This window comes from Marmota monax, unplaced genomic scaffold (genome assembly GCF_021218885.2).
Source record: "Marmota monax isolate L192 unplaced genomic scaffold, Marmota_monax_Labrador192_F-V1.1 WCK01_AAM20220418_F8-fsc00123, whole genome shotgun sequence".
NCBI classification, from domain to species: Eukaryota; Metazoa; Chordata; class Mammalia; order Rodentia; family Sciuridae; genus Marmota; species Marmota monax.
This window is the reverse complement of record NW_026692159.1, coordinates 681,137-704,186: the sequence shown is the minus strand read 5'-3', so window position 1 is coordinate 704,186 and position 23,050 is coordinate 681,137. Positions and strand designations below refer to the sequence as shown.

Here is a 23,050-nt window from a genome sequence, read left to right as displayed (position 1 = left end):
ATACTAACCACTGGATTCAGAGCTCTGAGTGACAGCTGGCCTTGGGCTCTCTGCATTGGCTTTTCTTGGGTTTTAACTTACATACTATGGCAATTGCTCTCCTCTGCATCCTTCCAAAGCCTCTCATTAGTTGAGGATGTCCTTTCTGGTTGTATACCCTTGTTCTTAAATATTCTGACCAGATCCTTGCTTTCCTGCTTATAAAGGGGAAATATGTGGTTGATATTACAGAATTTTAAATTATGCCATTGAAAGAATCCCATTATTCTGGATATCATTACATAAATCCAGCTTTATAGAGACAAGTGATTTTCTGCTTAATGCAGTGAAAAAATAGGAAACACAAGTAAAATAACAGTGACATAACATTTTTCACCTATAATTTTGACTAAAATTAAAGATTGATAAAATGTGAAAATGTAGTATATTCAAAAATATACCAGTACCAGGGACTGAACCCAGGGGCACTTAACCACTGAGCCACATTCGCAGCCCCCCCTTTTTTTCTTTTGGTGGTGCTGGGAATTGAACCCAGGACCTTGTGCATGCAAGGCAAACACTCTACCAATTGAGCTATATTCCAAGCCCCCATTCCCAGCCCTCTTTTGTTTTTTTATTTTGAGACAGGTTCTCACTAAGTTGCTTAGGGCCTAAGTTGCTGAGGCTGGCTTTGAACTTGTGATCCTTCTGCCTCAGCTTCCAAGCCACTGGAAATACAAGCATGTGCCTCTGCACCCAGCCATATACAGAATCTTTTAAAAAAATATACTGTTATGGCCTTTTAAGAATAAATTTTTGCCAATTGTCTATAAAAAATACATAAGATATTCATGTCTTTTGCACTTAAAAAAACTTCTGCATTTATGTCTTTCTCATAGGAAAACATACATTTTTTTCAAGAACTCATGTTCAAATATGTTAATTTGAGTTCTATTAATCATAGCAACAAACAGGAAACAATGTATGCATCCATCAGGATAGTGTTTAACCACAGCACTCAAATAATTCAGAATTCTAGGGGGTAGTTATAAAAGCGAAGTAGATCTATATGCGCTGTCATGGAGAGATCTTGCACTCACTTTACTAAGTGACAAAGTTAAGTGCAAGGTCAATGTGTATATTATTACCAACTATGTGGAAAGAAGTATATTTTTATAATACATAAATTTATGGAACATCCTAGAATAAGCTTTAAAATGATACACACCAGAAAAAAATGTAGTTACCTCAAAGGAGGATGTTTTATTCTGGAGGAACTTTAAAGGAGAAAATGTTGATTGATTTGTATTTTCAGAATTTTTTTGAAAACAAGACTATATAAACTACTACCTTTTAAGTAAAATATTTAAGCCTAAAAACAGAAATAGAAGGCATATATTAATGAGTTTAAGTAACTGTGCCAGCTAATGCAAAAGACAAACCCTGATATTTGAATGGTTTAACACAGAAGTTTATTTTTTGTGTTCATAAATTGTGATATTGGTTGACAGGGACTTCTGCTCTCAGTACACCCAGGGACCCAGGATGCTTCCACATTTGGCTCCTCCATTTCCACATGGGGTCACCATGTTTGCTACTGAATGGAAGAAGCAGCATGGAAAGAGCAAACTGGAAAGAGAGGAAGATAGCATGTGGATGGGCACTTTTAGTTTCTACCACAGGCTGTCAAAATAGTAGGCGCTCAATAAAACACCATTATTATAATTTGTTATGATATTAACCATCTCTATTTGGGGGGAAGTTTCTAAAAAGACAAAAATTTATCTTTAAATCCATCAACTTTTTCCAAGAACCTCCTATGTCACAGGTGCTTTCCCATGTAAGATCACACTCGGTTCTCAGACTCCTAAAAACCTTAGCAGGTAGAATGCACCCTTCTGCACTCAATAGTACTATTCTACACAGCTCCCTGAAATAACCTGTATAATTTCACTAAGCTGAAAGCATTTTCCTTCCTTATGACACATGGCCAAAATCTTAACTTAAGAGTCTTTGCTTCCTTACATGTAAGTGAACACTACAAATACATTTTTAGGTGCCTTTTGAAAAACTGCAAACTAGGATTTTCCCGTTATGCAGGCACAGACAAGGGGAGTTGGAAGAATGGTTGTCTCAGTCAGTTCAGGCTGCTGTTAAGATTGCTTTGGTTGAATTACTTAAAAATCAGAAATACATTTCTTATTCTTCTGAAAGCTGGCAAGTCCAAGATCAAGGTGCCAGCAGATTAATGTTTGCTGAGGGCTCCCTTCCTGATTCACAGATGGCCATCTTCTCACTATACCTCACATAGTGGTGGAGGGGAAAGAATAAAAGCTCTAGTCTCTTTCTCTTCTTATACTGACACTAATCCCATCATGGGGCTTCACTCTCATAACCACATCTAGACCTATTTAATTTCAAAAGGTCCTACCTCCTTTTTGTGGTTTAGTTTCAACATATGAATTTGAGAAGGGGGACACAAACATGTAGTTCAGAACAATGGTTATTTTTGCTAAGAAGTCATTGTTTGCCTCCTAGAAGGACCCCAGGATTTTAAGGATTTAGGCTCTGCACATATTTTCTTACACAGATTTCTAAGGTTTTTCTTCATCCACTACTAGGAGAGGCTTTGATTTTTACCATGTGGATAAATTCATTCATTTGTATATGTGTCTAGTGGCTAATTTCAAAAAGGGTATCCCATTAAGATTCTACTTGAAGTACCAGAGTGGTTTAAAAAAAAAATCTATATAATTTCTGGATCACAAACCAATAAGCAGTACTTAATATGCCAAATCAGATTCTACTCACAGGCCCATTTGGAAGACACTTGGAGAAGGCATTAAACATTTTTGGAGAGCCCATCTACTATGTTTATATGAACCACGTCTCTGCAGTCAACCCTGGAAGCATCAGGGTAGTATGCTCTTTCTTCCTCTTGAGGTGAGTGGGGGTATCTCTGGGAAGTAAGGTCTTGATCTGAAAGGACAATGTCAGATCAGCAGGGGGTGGCTCAGGCACTGTTGGGAATAAGGATGAATACAAAGAAGGATGACCGAGGATACCCTCACAGAAGAATAGATGAGACCTACTCCTGGGCAGAAATGGCTGCTTGTGGCATCTCTTCATTTTTGTCTTAAGAGTCTGAGAAGTGAAGGTTTGAGAAGCCCTGGCTTCTGGAGATTTTTAAGACTGCTGGAATGTATATGCTTTAAGTAAAATACTTGGCACAGTACCTAGCATATGTTTGATATTAAATGAATGGCAGTTATTTTAAATATCATTTTGACTCCAGAACCTACCATCCTCTCCTCTAGGGTTTTGTTGTTATTATCCAGGACTTCTCAGAAAACATGCAGCTGACCAGGAGAAAAAAATATCAAATCAGTCAAAAATGCAGATACCCAAATAGAAGTAATTAAGTTTTCCCTCTTAGAACATTATGTTAATTTGGATGTGAGTCAGTTTTCCCCAGCTGATACAATTCAAAGAACCTACAATTAAGTCAAATACCAACTCTTTCCTTCTCACCCAGCTTCTCATCATCTCAAAAATACTTTTATTAATTTCACTGCCACCAAATACTAGCCCTTGCTTACACCTGGCCAAATTGAAATCAAGATAATCTGCCTTTTTTTTTTTTTTTTTTTTTGGTACTGGCGAATGAACTCAGGGGCACTTGACCACTGAGCCACCTCCCCAGCCATATTTTGTATTTTATTTAGAGACAGGGTCTCACTGAGTTGCTTAGTGCTTTGCTGTTACTGAGGCTGGCTTTGAGCTTGCAATCCTCCTGCCTCAGGCTCCTGAGCCACTAGGATTACAAGTGTCCGCTTCATTTCATTTTTTTTTATACATTTATTTTATTTATTTATTTAAATTTTTAATATTTATTTTTCAGTTTTCGGCGGACACAATATCTTTATTTGTATGTGGTGCTGAGGATTGAACCCGGGCAGCACGCACGCCAGGCAAGCGCGATACCGCTTGAGCCACATCCCCAGCCCTCATTTTTTTTTTTTTTAAAGAGAGAGTGAGAGAGATAGAGAGAGAGAATTTTTTAATATTTATTTTTTAGTATTTGGCGGACACAACATCTTTGTTTGTATGTGGTGCTGAGGATCGAACCCGGGCCGCACGCATGCCAGGTGAGCGCGCTACGGCTTGAGCCACATCCCCAGCCCTTCATTTCATTTTTAATGGAGTGGGCTCTGGTAATCCCAGGCCAGGGAAGAATGCCATCCTGGTGGCTTCTAGGAACCTTCTCAAGGGAGTACCACCCTATTTCCCAGGAAATTCTTGCAGCTATTTTGTACAGAACACTTAGTTCATGCAGAGTTAGCGTGTGCTGGGACAAGTGCACAAGACACCTTCCACACCTGGCCCAAGTGGAGATTCCTCTCTTGTTTAGCCATTATCCAAAAGGAACTGCTCTGATCAGTTTTCCATTCCAGGCTTTTCTGTCACCAGTAACACACTGTCCAAGAGTCTGGCCGCTGCCACCACCCAGCTTAGCCTAAACTCCCACAGAAAGAATTAGAATTTCTCAAATCCCCAAACTGCCTGGGCTCAGGGCATTTACACTTGACTGCTGGCAACTAGAGTCTCACTTCGTTGTTTGTTCATTCTTTTACTTGTTCCTTACAGACATCTCACCACATTCCTGATTCAGTGACTCTACCATTCTTGTGGGTAGAGGTGTGTCTCTCTTACCTAAGGATTCTCCCTATTAGCGCAATTTCTTCCAAAAAGAAAATAATCTAGAAATATTTGGCGAACAAAAGTCAGAAAGCAGAGACCTTAATTCATTAAGATTTAATGATATTTTTCATACTTTCTTGAATAAGCCAAGCAAATCCAAGTTCACTGCATTTAATTTTACAGAAGAGTCTAAAAGAGTTAAAGGAATAAAAAAAATTAACAACTGCATATTTTTTCTCAAAATGTGATAAACAGCAATGTGTGACCAATGTCACTCAAACTAGATATTAAGCTAGTTATTCTAACAGAAACAGCATTTGAAAAGTACTCCCCCCAAAAGACAGTAACTGTCACCATACAGAACAGGAACAGAAAATTATACACTGTGTTCTCCGGAACATGACCCTGACCCTCCTCTACTTGGAATTTTAATTGCCTTCTTCAAAAACAGAGGGGAGAATCTGCCTCATTCTTCACTAGGGGCAGGAGATGCTGCTGACCAATGCTGGGCAATGAACAAGGCTGTACTATCATCCACAGGACCAATTCTGGCCTGGGCTCTCTCTTCCTCCTCTCTCAAAGCCTCCTCATACCAGCTAGAGAAGGAAACAGGGTCACTTCCTTTGACCTTGGCCAAAAATTCTAAAACTTTCATCTTGATGGTTTCAGCTTTAGCTCTTGGACCCCACAGGAACTCATAGCATGGAGGATCACTATTGGGCACCTGCCGGTACTCCAAGTAATTTTCCTGCACCAAATCTCTAGTGATGAACTTCCTGGGCTCCCCATATATGAAATGCTCCTTCCCATCATACACTCCCATCATATTCAGGAATTCCCAGATGTTTTCCTCAGAGGCACAGTTCCCCTCTATGAATATTACACCCAAAATAATTATCAGGAAGCCATTTTTAGGCATGCTCTGGTCATTAGTCAGTATCTCATCATAGGTGAGGTCGAGTGAGTTGACAAGGGCATAGAGGTGGCTGGCGGTGTCTGTTTCCTTCACATCAATACCAAAAATCACTTCCAAGCACTTAATAGCTTTCTTGAAGATCACAGGAAATTGATTCTTATACTCTTTGGTCACAACTCTGAGCATTTCCACTTTTGTGATGGGCTCCTTCAGTCGATACTTCAGAATCAGGATATGCACCAAATCAGTCACCTTCTCCTCAAGCGGGTCTCTGGGCGAGGATTCAGTATCCGTTGAAGACTGAAAGGTGCTTCAACTCTCTTCTTGGCTGCTGAACTCTTCATCTAACTTGTTCCATGAAGTCAGGGAGGAGTAGGAGCTCTGAGTGTTGGGAGAGGTGTTGGGAGAAGTCTTGGGAGAACTCTGGGTAGTACTTGGGGGAGTAGTCTGGGGAGAACTCTGGGGAGAATTACGCATTGCATCAACAGGCTCCTCCTCCTCTGGGGTATCCAGAATCAGAGAAGAGGAAGAGGAGGCAGAAGAAGAAGAAGAGGAGGGGTAGGACAAGTTTAAAGAGGAAGATGAAGTGGAAGAGGTATCATTTTCCTCCTCAGCTGTGGGAGCCTGTGCAATCATCAAGTCCTGTATATCAAATGGGTTCTGGAAGTCTTGCTCAAGGGTGAGGCGTGGACGTTTTGGAAAGCGAGGCATGATGATTATTGTTGGAGGCAGCAGGTAAGAGTGTGAGCAGAAGTGTAGTGATAGGATCCCACAAGCCTGGGGGTAAGAGAGACAGTGAGTGTCTCGGGGGGGGGGGGACTCACCTGTGATGGCTCTAATAAAAGCTCACTTACAAGTCTTGTCTTTAGGTGATGTCCTAGAGTTTCACAGGTCTGTTGTCTTTCTGGTTGGCTTGTACCTTAGGAACCTGTAGGAGGACATGAAAACCTCCTCAGGGTACAGCCAACTAGAAGAGTGTGAGGTTCCAGGGCTGACAGTAGGATACATGGGGTAAGTGCCATGGGGTCCCCCTCTGTTAGGGGCGTGTAGGGCCTCAGGAAACCTCACCTTGGCTCCTGACACTTCCTAAGCCTCTTTTGCTCTTTGATCTGAGGGCATGTGACTCAGACCAAGTCCCTCATCACCGGTTCCTGGTACCTCTGTAAGAGGAACCAGAGGTAGGGGGCTTCCCAGCTAAAGACTATAAGCATAGCCCTAAGCTCCACAGAGCTGACAAATGGGGTCAGAGTCTGTGAATCTCCACATTCTGGGGTGGATGGTTTCTTCACTTTCCCCCTGGCAAGGCCTAGATTCTCTCCCTTCACTGGAATTTAGCAAAACTTTCAGAACAAGATCTCATATTCTGGAGACTAAGAGAAGGAAATGAGGTAGCACTACCTCCAATCACACCCATCCAGAGTCTCCCTGAGGTGACAGAAAGGGCTGGCCAAACTTTGTTAGGATTCCATCTCTCTTAGGTGTGAGGTATCCTCATTCCTTACACTGATGCCTGTCAGGGCCCAGGACTCTTTCCTCTGCTTACCCTTGTCTCCCTATCAGAAAAGTCCTCAATTCTTTGAGATCATGAAGATGGAACTTCAGCACATCTGGCTAGTAGGCTCTGGGCTTCCAAGAGCTGTCAGCATAGGCAAGGTAGCACTGGGTATGTCTTCAGTCCTACAAAGGGACATTGTGCCCTCAGTCCTCACTCAGGGTCCTTACCTTAAATCCTGGCAGTCTAGAACTCTTCCCTCTGCTAGCCTGATGTGGCTCCCTCTCAGATGGTCCCCTCCTCAGAACACGATCTTCACTTCCCTGAGAACATAGACAGAAGTGAAGAAGCACAATATCTGGCCACCTCTGCCTGGGTCTTACAGCACAGCACTGCCAGCAGAGGCCAGACCCTGTGTGTTATGCAGTAGGGATCCCCTTTGTCTTGCCTCATGGTATTCATTTTTACTCCTTAAAGAGTTGGGACCCAGCCTTGTTGAACTGACGTCCCACTTAGACCACATGATCTCTCTTCTCTGAGCCATCTATCCTACTCTTGGAGGGAGTGAAGGCACAGCACACCTTACGTACCCTGGCTGAGAACAGGATATAGCCAGACTCTGCAGGGTCCTTTCTTTCTGGGGCAGGAGGCATTTTGGTACTCACCAGGGTCCTTACCTTGACACCAAATGGAGCCTGGGACTCCTCCCTCTGCTGACCTGCAGTCACACCCTTAGGCCAAGGCTCTCACTTCTCTGAGACTCTCAAGACAGAAATGAAGAGATACCACATGCAGCCATTTCTGCCCATGGTTAGGTCCCATCTACTCTACTGTGGGGTTATCATATCTTCAGCCATCCTTTATGGTGTTCATCCTTATTCCCAACAGGGCCTGAGCCAACCCCTACTGACATGAAATTATCCTTTCAGATCAAGACCTCAATTCCCAGAGGTACCCGCACTTACCTCATGAAGGAAGTGAGAGCACACCATATCTGGCCAATCCTTCCAGAGTTGATAGCAGGAACATAATGGGAGTTTCTGCAGAGCCCCTTGTTTCTGGTTTTGGGGGGGTATCATTATTCCTCCTTCAATGTCTTTACCTTACCTTGACTCTTAAAAGATCTTGGGACTTCTCCCTCTGCTGATGTCACACACAAAAACCAGGGCTTTCACTTGCCTGGAATACTCTAGACAAAAGCAAAAAAGCACCAAATCAGTCACCCCTGCCCAAAGTCTATTGAGAGATTCATTTAGTCTTACCTCAAGGTATTCATCTCTACTCTTAGCGTGGTCCTTCCCACCCTGTGCTGACCTGAAATCTCCCCTTCCAACTAAAACCTCACCGTCCTGAAAAAAATCCAGTCCCTTGGCTTCTGGGAGAGCTTGTGATAGAAGTGAGAGTTCATTTCATTTGGTTATCCTAGCTTTCATCCTCCCAGTGCTTAGAAGGTATAGCTAGACTCTGTAGGATTCCTCTTTTTCAGGGGAGGATGGAGGGTGGAGTGTACCTTTAGTCCTCACCAATGGTGCCTTCCACTTCTAAACTCAGGCCACAGCTATTAGATCAAGGTTTTCACCTCCAAGACTACCCCCAATCCTGCCAAAAGTAAAGAGGTGCCACATCCAATAGCCATGCCCCTGGTCCTCTAATATTGTCAGCAAGAGCAAAGATCTGAGTCCAGGGCTGACTGCAGAGGCAGGGGTGAGGTCCTCCTCATCTGTGGCAGGAACCTCTCCTCTCCCAGTGTCATCTTAATGCCTTGGAGGACCTGGGGCTTCTCCCTGTACAGACACCTGCTGAACCCCATGTAAAAGCACCCCCCTCTTCAGAGTCCAAGATAGAAGTCAGATACACCTCATCCGGGAACCTTGCCTGGGTTTACTGTGAGTCGCCCAGGGATGACTGCAGGGGCAGGGAAGAGGTCCCTGCCACACCTGTGACAGGAACTTCTCCTCCCCCAATGCTTTGGAGGATCCGGGGCTTCTTCCTCTACTGACACCTGCGGAGACCCTGCGTAAAAGCACCCTTTCTGATTCCAAGATGGAAGTCGGATATACCACATCCGGGTACCCTGCCTGTTTGCCGCAGATGACTGCAGGGGCAGGGGAGAAGTCCTCATTTCCCTGAGAAGCCTAGGAAAGGAACTATGCATAATTATCATCCTGACTGGGACCTCCCCAGGCTGACGGTATGAGCAGTTTTTTTGTGAGTCTCCCATGGTTCTTCCTTAGGGTCCTCCCTGTGATTCCTAGCAGGGCCTGAGGGCTCTCCCCTCTCCTAACCTGAAGCCAGGGACCTCTAATGCCCCAGTGGGAAGTCAGGGGATCTCACATCCAGCCACCATGCTCAGAGCCTCTCAGATAGGAAATCAGGTAGAAGGCTGGATTCTGTGTGGCCTCCCCTATCTAGGATGGGGTCTATTCAGATCTCCCTCAGGGTTCCCATCTTAAATGTCTGGCAGTGCCTGGCCTCTCCCCTCTTCTGACTACAGAACTAACAGGAGCAGGGCAGGGTTGGTCTCATTTCTTGTGAAATGAGAGGTCTTGTAAGTCCTTCACAACCATCAGAGCCTGAACTCCTCCCTCTGCTAACTTGTGCCTGTTACCTTCAGACCAAAGCATCCACGTTCTTGAGACTCCCAAGCTGGAAATGAGGGGGACTGCTCAGCCAGAGACCTCTGCTGTGAGTCTCCTGGAAGTGACATCAACAGTAAGTGGGATTCTGTGGGATATCCTGTTCTGGGATGGGCAGACCCCTGGGTCCTCACTCTTGAGGGTCCTTGTATTGCATCCTGGCTTCTAACTAAATACTCGCTGGAAAATTATCCCTCTGTGCCATCTCAGTATTTGCTCAATTGGAAGTTTTGTAGAAAATGATTTTGAACTCCAGGCTATATGCTGGATGTGGAAGTAGTAGCACTCGTCACATGACAAAGAAGCCCAACTTCCTTCACTAGTCACACTTAGACTTTGGAAACCTTTTGTTTTAAAAGATTTATTTTCTACCCAGAAGAGGCTGAGCATGGTGATTTGGGGAGATCCTGTCTCTTTTGAGCTTCTCTAATGTTACTGTTCAGTGCAATTTCATTTTTATAACCCTTATCCATAGTGAGAAAAATATTGTACATTTCTACCAAGCATATGTGTAAATCATACATATGTGTGCATCATGAAAAAATCGCTACCCTTACTATGTGTGATTCATTATGATAAATACTATTCCATTTCCAGGTTATTTATGTTGTATTAAAATAATATTTTTTAAAAATAGTTCTCATCAATTAAACAGCATTCACTGGTTATTAACAAAGATTCTTGGTGTCAGACTGCTTTAATCAACCCGTTTTTTTCTTGCTGTCCTGATATTACCATAGGGCTACTGGCATCTGTTGTCTGAGAGACTACCTCAGGTTTATGTAATGAACCAGGAACAGAGATTTTAAAACTTTGCTCCTACCTATCCTGTCACCTTGCCCTATATTGCTGGCTATGGACCCTCCCCACTTCACTTAAGCCCACAACTCCCTCACCCCAAATACAAGTTCAACACAGTCTTCAGTTTCCCATGAGAGTTTTCATGTTTTGTTGTTTAGATTATGTTGCAGATATTTTTTTCATTCCATCTTTTGTCATTTTCAGGTTTGAATTGAGAACAGAAAATGGGATTTTTGGAGTCTGAGCTTGACTGTCATCTTCATGGCTATAAGTAAAGCACTACATCTGTGAATAAATTGATATCTTCATAATACTGTATACCCCATCAATGAATAGGAAGTACTGCTGTGTTTATTTGGGACTAAATTTTATATATATATATATTAGTTGTTGATAGACCTTTTTTTTAATTAATATGTAGTGCACATGCCAGGCAAGTGCACTACCACTGAGCCATAGCTCCAGCCCCGGGACTAAATTTATCTACATCTATCAGCAAACTTTATAATAAGTTTTGCAAGTATTTATTTAAGGTAATTTTTGGATCTTATTGTTCTTGTGATTAAGGTATTTTCTATTACATGTTCTAAGAGTTACTGCTTTTGTGTGGTAAGGCTGTTGATTTTGCTACAGTGACCTTATACTACCTGAAGTTTCTTATTCATTTCAGTATTCCATGTGCTGACTCCTTAAAATTTTCTACCTAGGTGATCATATTGTCACTGCTATGATCTGAATGTTTGTATCCCCCCAAAGTTCATGTTGAATTCCTAACCTCTCAGGCAATAGTATTAGGACCTACAGCCTTTGGGAAGTGACTAGGTCATGAGGATGAAACCTTCATGATTGTATTAGTACTCTTAAAAAAACACCCTAGAAAACAAGCTGGCCCCTTTCAGCATATGAGCACACAGCAAGAAGGTGCTGTCTGCGAACCAGGAAGTGGGCCGTCTCCAGAAATCAGATTCACCGGAGCCTTGATCTTGGGCATCCAAGCCTCCAGAACTGTGAGAAATAAATTTCTGATTTTTTAAAATTCTAATTTGTTATATATGAGAGCAGAATGCATTACAATTCATATTACACATATAGAGCACAATTTTTCATGAAAATCTCTGGTTGTACACAAAGTATATTCACACCATTCATGTCTTCATAGATGTACTTAGGGTAATGATGTCCATCTCAATCCATCATCTTTCCTACCCCCATGCCCCCTCCCTTCCCCTCTCACCCCTTTGCCCTATCTAGAGTTCATCTATTCCTCCCATGCTCCCCCTCCCAACCCCACTATGAATCAGCCTCCTTATATCAGAGAAAATATTTGGCCTTTGTTTTAGTAGAATTGGCTAACTTCACTTAGCATTATATTCTCCAACTCCATACCTTTACCTGCAAATGCCATGATTTTATTCTCTTTTATTACTGAGTAATATTCCATTGTGTATATATACCACATCTTCTTGATCCATTCATTTACTGAAGGGCATCAAGGTTGGGTCCACAGTTTAGCTATTGTGAATTATGCTGCTATAAACATTGGTGTGGCTGTGTCCCTATAGTATGCTGTTTTTAAGTCCTTTGGGTATAGACCGAGGAGGGGGATAGCTGGGTCAAAAGGTGGTTCCATTCCCAGTTTTCCAAGGAATCTCCATACTGCTTTCCATATTGGCTGCAACATTTTGCAGTCCCACCAGCAATGTATGAGTGTGCCTTTTTCCCCACATTCTCACCAACACTTACTATTGTTTGTCTTCATAATAGCTGCCATTCTGACTGGAGTGAGATGAAATTTTAGAGTAATTTTGATTTGCGTTTCTCTAATTGCTAGAGATGTTGAACATGTTTTCATATATTTGTTGATTGATTTTATATCACCTTATGAGAGGTGTCTGTTCAGTTCCTTGGCCCATTTATTGATTTGGTTATTTGTTTTTTTTTTTTTTTTTTGGTGCTTAGCTTTTTGAATTCTTTATATACCCTAGAGATTAGTGGTCTATCTGGTGTGGAAGTGGTAAAAATTTGCTCCCAATGCTGTAGGCTCTCTATTCACCTCACTGATTATTTCTTTTGCTGAGAAGAAGCTTTATAGTTTGAATCCATCCAATTTATTAATTCTTGGTTTTAATTCTTACGCTATAGGAGTCTTATTAGAAGTAGGGGCCTAATCCTATATGATGGAGATATGGGCCTACTTTTTCTTCTATTAAATGCAGGATCTCTGGTTTAATTCCTAGGTCCTTGACCTACTTTGAGTTGAGTTTTATGCATGGTGAGAGATAGGGATTTAATTTCATTTTGTTGCATATAGATTTCCAATTTTCCCAGCACCATTTGTTGAAGAGCCTATCTTTTCTCCAATGTACGTTTCTTGTGCCTTTCTCAAATATAAGATAACTGTAATTATGTGGGTTAGTCTCTGTGTCCCCTATTCTGTACCACTGGTCTACCAGTCTATTTTGGGGCCAATGCCATGCTGTTTTTGTTACTATTGCTCTGTAGTATAGCTTAAGTCCTGGTATAGTGATGCCACCTGCTTTGCTCTTCCTGCTAAGGATTGCTTTAGCTATTCTGGGTCTCTTATTTTCCAGATGAATTTCATGACTGCTTTTTCTATTTCTACAAGGAATGTCATTGGGATTTTGATTGGAATTGCATTAAATCTATATAATGCTTTTGGCAGTATAGTCATTTTAACAATATTAATTCTGCCTATCCAAGAACAAGGGAGATCTTTCCATCTTCTAAGGTCTTCTTTGATTTCTTTCGTTAGGGTTCTGTAGTTTCAATTTCATTGATTTCAGCTCTGATTTTAGTTATTTCCTGTCTTCTACTGCTTTTGGTGTTGATTTGTTCTTTTTCTAGCTTTGAGATGTAATGTTAAGTCATTTATTTGTTGCTTGCTTCCTCAGTCCATGTGAGTGGTATAATTTTTCCCAACCTTTCACCTTCACCTTCAGTCTGTCGGTATATTTTCCTATGAGATGAGTCTCTTGGAGGCAGCATATTATTGGGTCTTTTTTTTTAAATACAATCTGTAGTCTATGTCTTTTGATTGGTGAGGTTAGGCCATTAACATTCAGGGTTATTATTGAGACATGGTTTGTATTCCCAGCCATTTTTGTTTATTTTTGGTATTTAACTTGACTTGGTTTCTCCTTTGATTAGTTTTTCCTTTAGTGTAATACCTCCCTTTGCTGATTTTCATTGTTGTTTTTCATTTCCTCTTCATGTAATATTTTGCCAAGGATGTTTTGTAGAGCAGCCTTTCTAGTTGTAAATTCCTTTAACTTTTGTTTATCATGGACAGTTTTTATCTCCTCATAAAATCTAAGGCTTAATTTTGCTGGATATAAGATTCTTGGTTGATGGCTGGGGTTGTGGCTCAGCGGTAGAGTGCTCGCCTCGCATGTGCGAGACCCTGGGTTTGATCCTCAGCACCACATAAGAATAAATAAGTGAAATAAAGGTATCTTTAAAAAAAAATTCTTGATTGGCATCCATTTTCTTTCAGAGCTTGCTATATGTTGTTCCAGGATCTTCTAGCTTTCATGGTGTGGGCTGAAAAATTTGTATGCATCTTAATTGGTTTCCCCCTGTATGTAATCTGATTCCTTTTTCTCGTGGCTTTTAATATTCTCTCCTTATTCTGTATGTTTGACATTTTCATTATAATGTGCCTTGATGTGGATCTGTTGTGATTTTGTACATTTAGGTTCATTTAAGCCTCCTGAATTTGGTTTTCCAATTCATTTTTCATTTGGAAAATTTTCTGATATTATTTAATTAAATAGATTGCTCATTCCTTTGGTTTGGAACTCTCTGCCTTCCTCTATTCCAATAACTCTTAAATTTGGTCTTTTTATGCTATCCCATATTTCTTTAATGTTCTGTTCATGGTTTCTTACCATTTTCATTGTTTGGTCTACATTCTTTTCAAGATTATATATTTTGTCTTCATTGTCTTCCAAGTGGTCTAATCTTTTGGTGATGCTGTCAATTGATCTTTTAATTTGGTTTATTGCTTTTTTCATTTCAAGGATTTCTGTTTTTTTTTTTTAAGAACCTTTGTCTCCATGTTGAAGTAATCTTTTGCTTCCTGTATTTGTTTATGTAGCTCTCTGTCAAAAGATCTTTTGCTGCCTGTATTTGCTCTCTCATATCATCCTTTAATTCACAGAACATATTAATTATATACATCCTAAACTCCTTCTCTGTAATTTCTTCTGTGTGCTGGCCATGGATTCTTATAATGTGGTATCTTGATTAGTTTGGGGCACTTTCTTCCCTTATCTTTTCATATTGCTTGTGTGTCTTCCCTTCTGGCTGTGTGGATCCAAGGTGTTACCATTTTTACCCTATAGGGTTATAGTGCCCCTGTAGGGATCCAATATCTCTCCTTTGAGGTGAAGGACAGTGTTAACAGATCCCAATATAAACAATATACACTCTAAAAACAAATGTTTGCTATTAAGACTTTACAGTTTGATCACAATGTACACAAATGGTGAATTCAATTATTATGTACAATATACTCAGTAGGTTTGTAAAAAGGTTTACAATTTCTGATGGTGGACAGAGAACCAGGGGTGAGGAGTAGGATGATATGCTGAGGAGGTAGGAGGTGAGGATATAGAGTTATTATATCTTGGGAAGTGTGAAAGAGAAATGTAAAGAGGAAGATTAGTAGCAGGAAAAGGGAGAGGATGTAATTTTGGGTAGACAAGTATGTGGGAAGTCAGTAGATTACATAAAACAAACACACATAAAAAGAAACATAAAACATGTTAAAATAGTAGAAATTGATGGAAAAAAGATAAAAAATAAAAAAGAATATACAACATACCTGTAATATACTATTCAGATGTCCCAGTCCTCAAAATCCTAATTCATGCAAAGTACTTGGTTCCACATATATTGGGGATGTGAGGGCAGGAGAAGAGCAAGGGAAAGGGAAAAAAAAATCTTGAAGGAAGAAACAGGGCTTGTTTTGGTTGGAGATCAGTATCTTTCCTGCTTCCCTTCCAATAGGTGGGGTTGTCTGTTGTTAGCTTATATCTCCGCCCTCAGGATGGTGAAGGTAACCAGGGTGTCACTGTGCCAGGGTAGTGGCTGCTGGGGAGAGAGGGGAGTTAGAAACTGGGTACCTGGCCAGACAGAGTACCAAACTGGGAGTTGCCTCCACTGAAGATGGTGATGAAGGTGACCCAAGATGGAGGTGCCTGCTTTCGGTGATGGGGTGTCGGGTCAGGTGGGGGAGCCGGGTGATCTGTTGAATGATGAATTCAGAGATGAGCTCTGTGGAGTGCAGTGTGTGGCTGTGGCTGACTTCAGAGCCTGTGTGAGGTTCCCAGGTGCAGGCAAGCTATGGCACATAGGGGACTATCTCCACTGCTACAGAGTCCCAAGATGGCAGCGACCGGGGGTGCCCCACATTGGTAGATGGGGGTCCACATGGTAGTGGTGGCCGGAGTTCCTGTGTGTGGGAAGCTGCTGGGTGCCCTGCGTGGGAGCAGTGACAGTGATATCTGCCAGGGTGCTCATGGTCCCACTTGGGTACCTGGTCATCCTGCGTGGGCAGTAATTGGGAGACCTACTCTGATGCTGAGGTCTGGAGCCCTGGATGGGCACGGTAACCTGATTCCTGCATGGGAGCAGGAATATTGCTTGCAGAGAAGTAGTATTCTCACTACTTGAGTTCCAGGTCACGGAGTGACACAGAATGCTGCCTCCCTCTGGCCCACCAGCTTGGATCCGCCCCAAATTTCTGATTTTTATAAGCTACCCAATCTGTAATATTTTATTAGAGTAGCCTGAAAAGTCTAAGTCACCAGATATTATCTCTTTCCTTTCCATGGTAATACCTCTTACTTATTTTGTACACATAGTCTGGCTTTGTGTTCCAGTACAGTTTTGGATAGCATATATCAGTATCTTCTCCTTGACTTTAACAGGAATTTTTTATTAACATGTAATAAATGTACATATGAATGGGTTACACTGTGAAATTTTAACACTGTCTATTAAATAATCAGTATAATTAGCATTTCTCTCTCCATGTCATTTATTTTCAGAGGCTTTTAGATCTTCATAAAAGATCATGTATTAGGTTATTGTGAATTGTAGTCATCCCACTGTGCTGCTGAACACCCAAACTTATTCCTTCTGACTAACTGTACTTTGGTACCATTATCCAACCTTTCTCTATCCTTCCTTCCCTTCTCTTCCCACCCTCTAGTAAACTTTTTTGTTGGAATCCACAAATTAATTGTGGGCAAGTCTGAGCCATCTCTAAGCAGAGGTGAGCCCCTTAGAGAACTCTCAATGTTATCTTATGGATCTGAGATTGCTTCATTGCTTTGACAAACATCCTGCTTAAAGAGAATTCTGTGATATTGCAGAATTTACTAGCTCAGATAGTCCTAGGTTCAAACACAACTCCCTGGAGGTAGAGAGAGACACCAGTGCCCCAATTAGCCTTGTGGTCCAACTGCCTGGAGGAGGAAGAATTACTGTGCAAGTGATAAGTCTCCAACCAGGCCAACTTCCCCACAGCCTCTGCTTCTTGTTTACCATGAAGAACTTTTCCACACAATAAATTCCTTAACTATAAACAAAGCATTCATGAGCTTTTTCCCTTGGTCAGGATCAGACCCATCATGTCTCTTCCACCTGTCAAGACCCCTGCTTTAAACATATTTTTCTGTGTCCTTTGTTTTTTCTTAATACTACTTTTCAGAATTTTAATTCCAGTTGGCCCACACCTCCTAGGGTTACTTACTCTGTCCCCATGCAGGCTGCAGGTGAGAATTCTTTTTTCACTTTCCACATATGAAGGAGAACACACAGTACTTACCTCTTTCTGTGTATGGTTTATTTCACTTAACACAGTATCCTCAAGTTCCATCTATTTTGCTGCAAATGAAAGGATTTCATTTTTATTTATGGCTGAATAGTATTCCATTGTGTATACATGCATATTTTCTTTATCCATTCACACATCAGTTAGCACCTCAGTTTTTGCTATATCTTACCTATTGTGAATACCACCACAATAAGCATGGGAGTACAGGCATCGTTTTGGCATGCTGATTTCATTACCCTTGGATATAAATGCAGAAAGGGGACACTTGGATCATATGGTAGATTTATTTTCAGATTTTTGACCAAACATTTAAGGAAGAACTAACATCATTTCTCTTGGAACTATTCCAACCTCATTCTACAAGAGCCACAGTATTCTGTTATAGATACAATAACAAAGAAAACTGCAGAGCAATATCCTTGATGAACATAGGTACAAATAAAGTCTCTAGGAAATTTAGGGACTCTTTTTCCTACTTCTCTTAGGTGCTAGAAAGTGGGCAGCTGGGTCCCTGCCTAGGATGCCACCGCTCTGGGTCCTATGGACATTGGAGCTGTAGGATGCACCAAGGAGGTAGCAGTGGGAAGGTGGTGACCTGGTCAGGGACTGGCTGGCCACTCTCTCACACAGCTATGGCAGAGAGAAAATTGGTGGAGGGTTCAGTGACTTGGGCAGACATGGGTGCCGCTGTAGCCACACATGGGTTTTTAAGCCACTTTTGCAAGGGCAACTTCAGCCCCAAATTACTGTTTTTTTTCAGGTGGTGGTAGCAGCTGGATAAAAAATAGCAAATCAACACATTTCACAGAGCTTTGAGGCCATTTGGATCACATGATGTTTTTCCAAGAGTTTAGATCATTTCTAAGTAGCAATCTACTGGACCGAGATAACAAAGCTAATGAGAAGGGTCACCAAACTCACACTGACTTTTTGGGACAAAGTCAGCCTTCAAGGCTGCCAATGACTCAGAGTTATAGATCTCAAAGAAATACTCATCCTGACAGATCTCTAGTTATTGAGGAAATAAAACAGATGCTTGCACGATTTTTGCAAATTCTACAATTCTTGGATTCCCATACACTTTTTATTGGAGCAGGATACTGCACTTCAACCCTGGGAACTGTGCTTGGGGTCAGATAGTGTTTGATGCCATTGTAATTCAGCTTTTAGGACAACTGGAAAACATAGGGTCTCCCCTAGTCAATGAGGAAAAAATAATTTCATCTCTTCTAACAGTGATAGTAACTGAGTAAAAGTTGGTGTGGGTTTAGAATGTCTAGTATGCCAAGAAGATCACACAATTGAAAAAGAAGTCCAGTAGTTATAGCAACCACTTCTTCCACAGCAGTTGTACTGTACCATGGGTAGAACTACATGACACATGTCCTGTATGTGGAAAAAGCTTAAATGGTGAGCATTCTACTCCGCAAACCCGTAGCTCTGAGGCTTCTGCAAGCAATAGATTTAGCAGTGGCAGCCAACTACATGACGGATAGACTTACTGAAACTAAAGACCACACTTGAACCAGGCCTGTCTGTGATAGTCTTCTTACCATGGCTATAAATTGTATCAAAACAAAAAAAATCATAGATGGATTTGGGAATCACATAAGAAACTCCAACCCATAATGTTAATGCAATGAGTGTTTTTCTTCTCTAAGATAGTATCTACAGATGGAAAAAAAAAGTACTAGCAAATTGAACCTAACAGCATATTACATAATCATTCACTGTGATCAAGTGGGATTTACCTCAGGGATGCAAGGATTGTTCCACATACACAAATCAATAAACATAATACATCACCTCAACAGAATAAAATGGATAAAAATCATGTGATTATCTCAATTGATGCAGAAAAAGCATTCAATAAAATTCAACCTCCTTCCATGATAAAAATCTTGAACAAGTTAAATATGGAAGGATCATAACTCAACATAATAAAGGCTGAATATGACAAACCTGCATCCAACATCCTACTGAGTAGGGAAACCTGAAAACATATCCTCCAAGATCTGGAACAAGATAAGAATGTGCACTTACACAGCTTTATATTTGATACAGTACTGGAAGTTTTAGCCAGAGCAGTCAGAAAAGAGAAGGAAATGAAAGCATATGAATAAGAAAGGAGAAAGTCAAATTATGCCTGTTTGCAGATGACATGGTTCTATATTTAGAAAAATCTAAAGACTCCACCAGAAGACTATTAGAAATGAAACACATTCAGTGAAGTTGCAGGACAAAATCAACATACAGAAGTTAGTAGAACTTTTAGCCACCAATAACAAAGTTCTTGAGAAAGAAACAATGAGAGCACTTCTATTCACCAAAGCTACAAAAAATAAATACCTAGGAATAAATAATAACTGATAAAGTGGAAAACCTACTAGATGAAAATTCAACACACTGGTGAAAGAAATTGAAAAGGGCACACCCACAAATAACATATACACATTTAAGTATGTTTGCTGTAGATTTTAAGAAATGAAAATTTCCTTCTAAGTTTGCTAGAAAATTTACCTGGAACTAGTGTTGAATTTCTTTCAAAGGTTTTCTTCTCTACGCATCGATGCAATCAAATATTTTTTTTCTTGTTATGGACTAAATTGTGTTCTCCCATATTCATATGTTGAAACCCTAACCTCCAGTACCTGAGAACATGATTCTAACTGGAGACAGGGCCTGTAAAGAGGTATGGCAAGGTCAAATGATTTCATATGGATAGGCCTTAATCCAATATGACCAGTGAAAATGGATTAGCACACATACACACAGAGAAGGAAGACTGTGAATATGCAGAGAGAAGACAGCCATCTATAGCCAAATAAAGAGGCCTCTGAAGAAACCAACCCTTCTGATACCTTCATGTTGGACTTCAAGCTTCCAGAACTGAGGAAATAAACTTCTACTTCTTAAACTACTCAGTCTGTAGTACTTTATTGTAGCAGTCCTAGAAAATTAATACATTCTTCTAATTTGTTACAGAATTACAGTAGACAGTGTTTTCTAATGTTAAATCGTGTTTTCATTCCTCAGACATAGTTTATTTGTTCATTTAATTCATGGCTGTTTTAATATTCTGTTATTCATCTATTTAGCATTATTTCCTGCCATGTAAGTGAGCTTGGCTTAGTTCTTTTCATGGTGGCTGAGGGTGGTGGTAATGGTGGTGTTCTCATCTACTTTATTTAATCAAGAAAAACTAGTCTATTTCTTTATGAACTGGCTTGGTCATTTTTACTCTAAAAGTGGTCCATTTTACTTAGGATTTGAAATTTAAAGGCATGATAGTTATAATAACTTTTATCATTATGGAAGTTCTCAAACCAGAACCAGTAGAGGAAACAGCATAATGATCCAATATACCTGCCACTATGCATCAACAATCATAGATATCACCCACCCTTATCTCTGCTACTGGAATAATGTGAAGCAAATCTAAGACATAACACCATTTCTTCTCTGAGTATTTCAATATGCATTCTTTTTTAAAAACTTTTTTAGTTGTAGATGTACACAGTATCTTTATTTATTTTTGTGTGGTGCTGAGGATTGAAACCAGTGCCTCACATGTGCTAGGCAAGCACTCTACCTCTGAGCCACAACCCCAGTCCCTTCTAAGTCATTTGCAAGCTATGGGTCCTCCCTATATCCCCCCTTTTTTCCCTGGCAATTAATTTGTATTGTTCATTAATTTAAAAAACCACAGCTGGGCACCTTAGCACACACCTGTAATCCCAGTGGCTCAGAAGGCTGAGGCAGGAGGATTGCAAATTCAAGACCAACATCAGCAACTTAGTGAGGCCCTAAGCAACTTAGCAAGACCCTGTCTCTAAATAAAATATAAAAAAGGCTGGGGATGTGGCTCAGTGTTTAAGTGCTGCGGGGTTGAATCCCTCGTACCAAAACAAAAACAAATGGAAAAAACAAAAAAGCATAGGTCTTTGTTCTGTCTCTCATAGTCTAGATTTTACTGATTGCAACACTTTGGTATCCTTTACATGATCTTCAGATCCCTATATTTATTTAAATTGAAAGAGCTTGAAGCTTGGTCAGATTTTTTGTTTTCTTATTTTTCAAAATCATTTATAGGTGATGCTGTGTACTTTCATTTGAAGGCACAGAAGGTCTGGTTGTCTTCCTTTGTGCTGATGTTGGCAGATATTGTTGATCATCACCATTATCCATTAACCCATTAACAGAGTGATGATTCTGTTGCTTTTTTTTCTTTTTTTTTTTTTTTTTTGGTGGGGGGGAATACTGGGGATTGAACTCAGGGGCACTCAGCCACTGAACCACACCCCCAGCCCTATTTTGTATTTTATTCAGAGACAGGGTCTCACTGAGTTGCTTCCTCCTGCCTCAGCTTCCCAAGCCTCTGGGATTACAGGCGCGTGCCACTGTGCCCTGTGGTAATTCTTTTCATCTCCTCTTAGTTTGTTAACTGAAATAATGCTATAAGTAGAAATATCTACTTGCCCATCATTTCGTTATCCTGAAGGAAAGATGAAATACATTTATTATATTCTCTTACAACATTTAAGTCTTTTCTATGTCTATATTTTGTAGAATTTTATTTAGCATAGATTGTTTATTTGTGCTGTTTTCTTTAGTAATTTATCATATTTGCAAAATGTCCATTTTTAAAAACATTTTTTTTAGTTGTTGAGGGACCTTTATTTATTTGTATGTGGTGGTGAGAATCAAACCCAATGCCTCACACATGCCAGGCAACTATCCTATCACTGAGCTACAACTCCAGCCCGCAAATTGTACATTTTGTAAGTATTTTCAAATAGCTAACTTTTAAAATTTTTTTTAGTTGCTGATAGACCTTTATTTTATTTATTTATAAATGGTGCTGGGAATCAAACTCCATGCCTCACCCATGCCAGGCAAGTGCATTACTGCTGAGCCTTAGCTCCCAGCCCTGTCAAATAGCTAACTTTTGTTATTTGGTCTATCATTTTCTATTTTATTAATTCTACATTTAATTTCATTACTTCCTACCTTCTGCTACTTTAGGTTTAATGTACTATTAATTCTCCAGCTTCTTGGATAGCCTTGATTCCTAAATATGGTTTTCTAATATACCTAAGATTGTACATTTCCCTCTGAGTAGCACTTGGGTTGCTTCACACTGGTAGTATTATACGGATTTAAGTATATTGCCTCATGTTTTTACAAGTTAAATATACCACACTATAACTTGTACTATTTGAATTTATATATAAATAAGAGTACAGTATAAAATTATTGTATTATAATATATATAATTATGCTAATATATTTATTATAATATATATTTTTATGTTATATATATGTGTATATATGTGTATACATATATACGTATATATGTATGTATATATATGTATATATATACATATATGTCTATATCTATATATATATATATATATATATGCTAGGAAGAGTAAAATTATTTTTGAGTAAACTATAAGACAATGAGATGTATGTGGCAGTTTCAAGATCCAGTGGTATTCTGTTTGCTGTTTTTTTTTTAATTAATTATAGAAGAGACTTAAACATATTTAACATCTGGGGCTGGGGATGTGGCTCAAGCGGTAGCGCGCTCGCCTGGCATGCGTGCGGCCCGGATTCGATCCTCAGCACCACATACAAACAAAGATGTTGTGTCCACC

At 40.2% G+C, this 23,050-nt stretch overlaps 1 protein-coding gene, 1 non-coding gene and 1 pseudogene across 2 annotated transcripts; 1 reads left to right on the top strand and 2 right to left on the bottom strand.

The window, feature by feature from the left end:
• Positions 1 to 510: 510 nt before the first annotated feature.
• Positions 511 to 582, bottom strand: Trnaa-ugc (transfer RNA alanine (anticodon UGC)). Its single transcript has one exon. It is a non-coding gene; the product is annotated as a tRNA-Ala (tRNA).
• Positions 583 to 5,146: 4,564 nt separating this feature from the next.
• Positions 5,147 to 6,307, bottom strand: LOC124076269 (melanoma-associated antigen 10-like). Its single transcript, XM_046420109.1, is given in 1 exon segment — positions 5,147 to 6,307. A coding segment is annotated over 1 exon segment (1,161 nt).
• Positions 6,308 to 15,979: 9,672 nt separating this feature from the next.
• On the top strand, positions 15,980 to 18,886 carry LOC124076264 (E3 ubiquitin-protein ligase RNF115-like; annotated as a pseudogene).
• Positions 18,887 to 23,050: the final 4,164 nt, after the last annotated feature.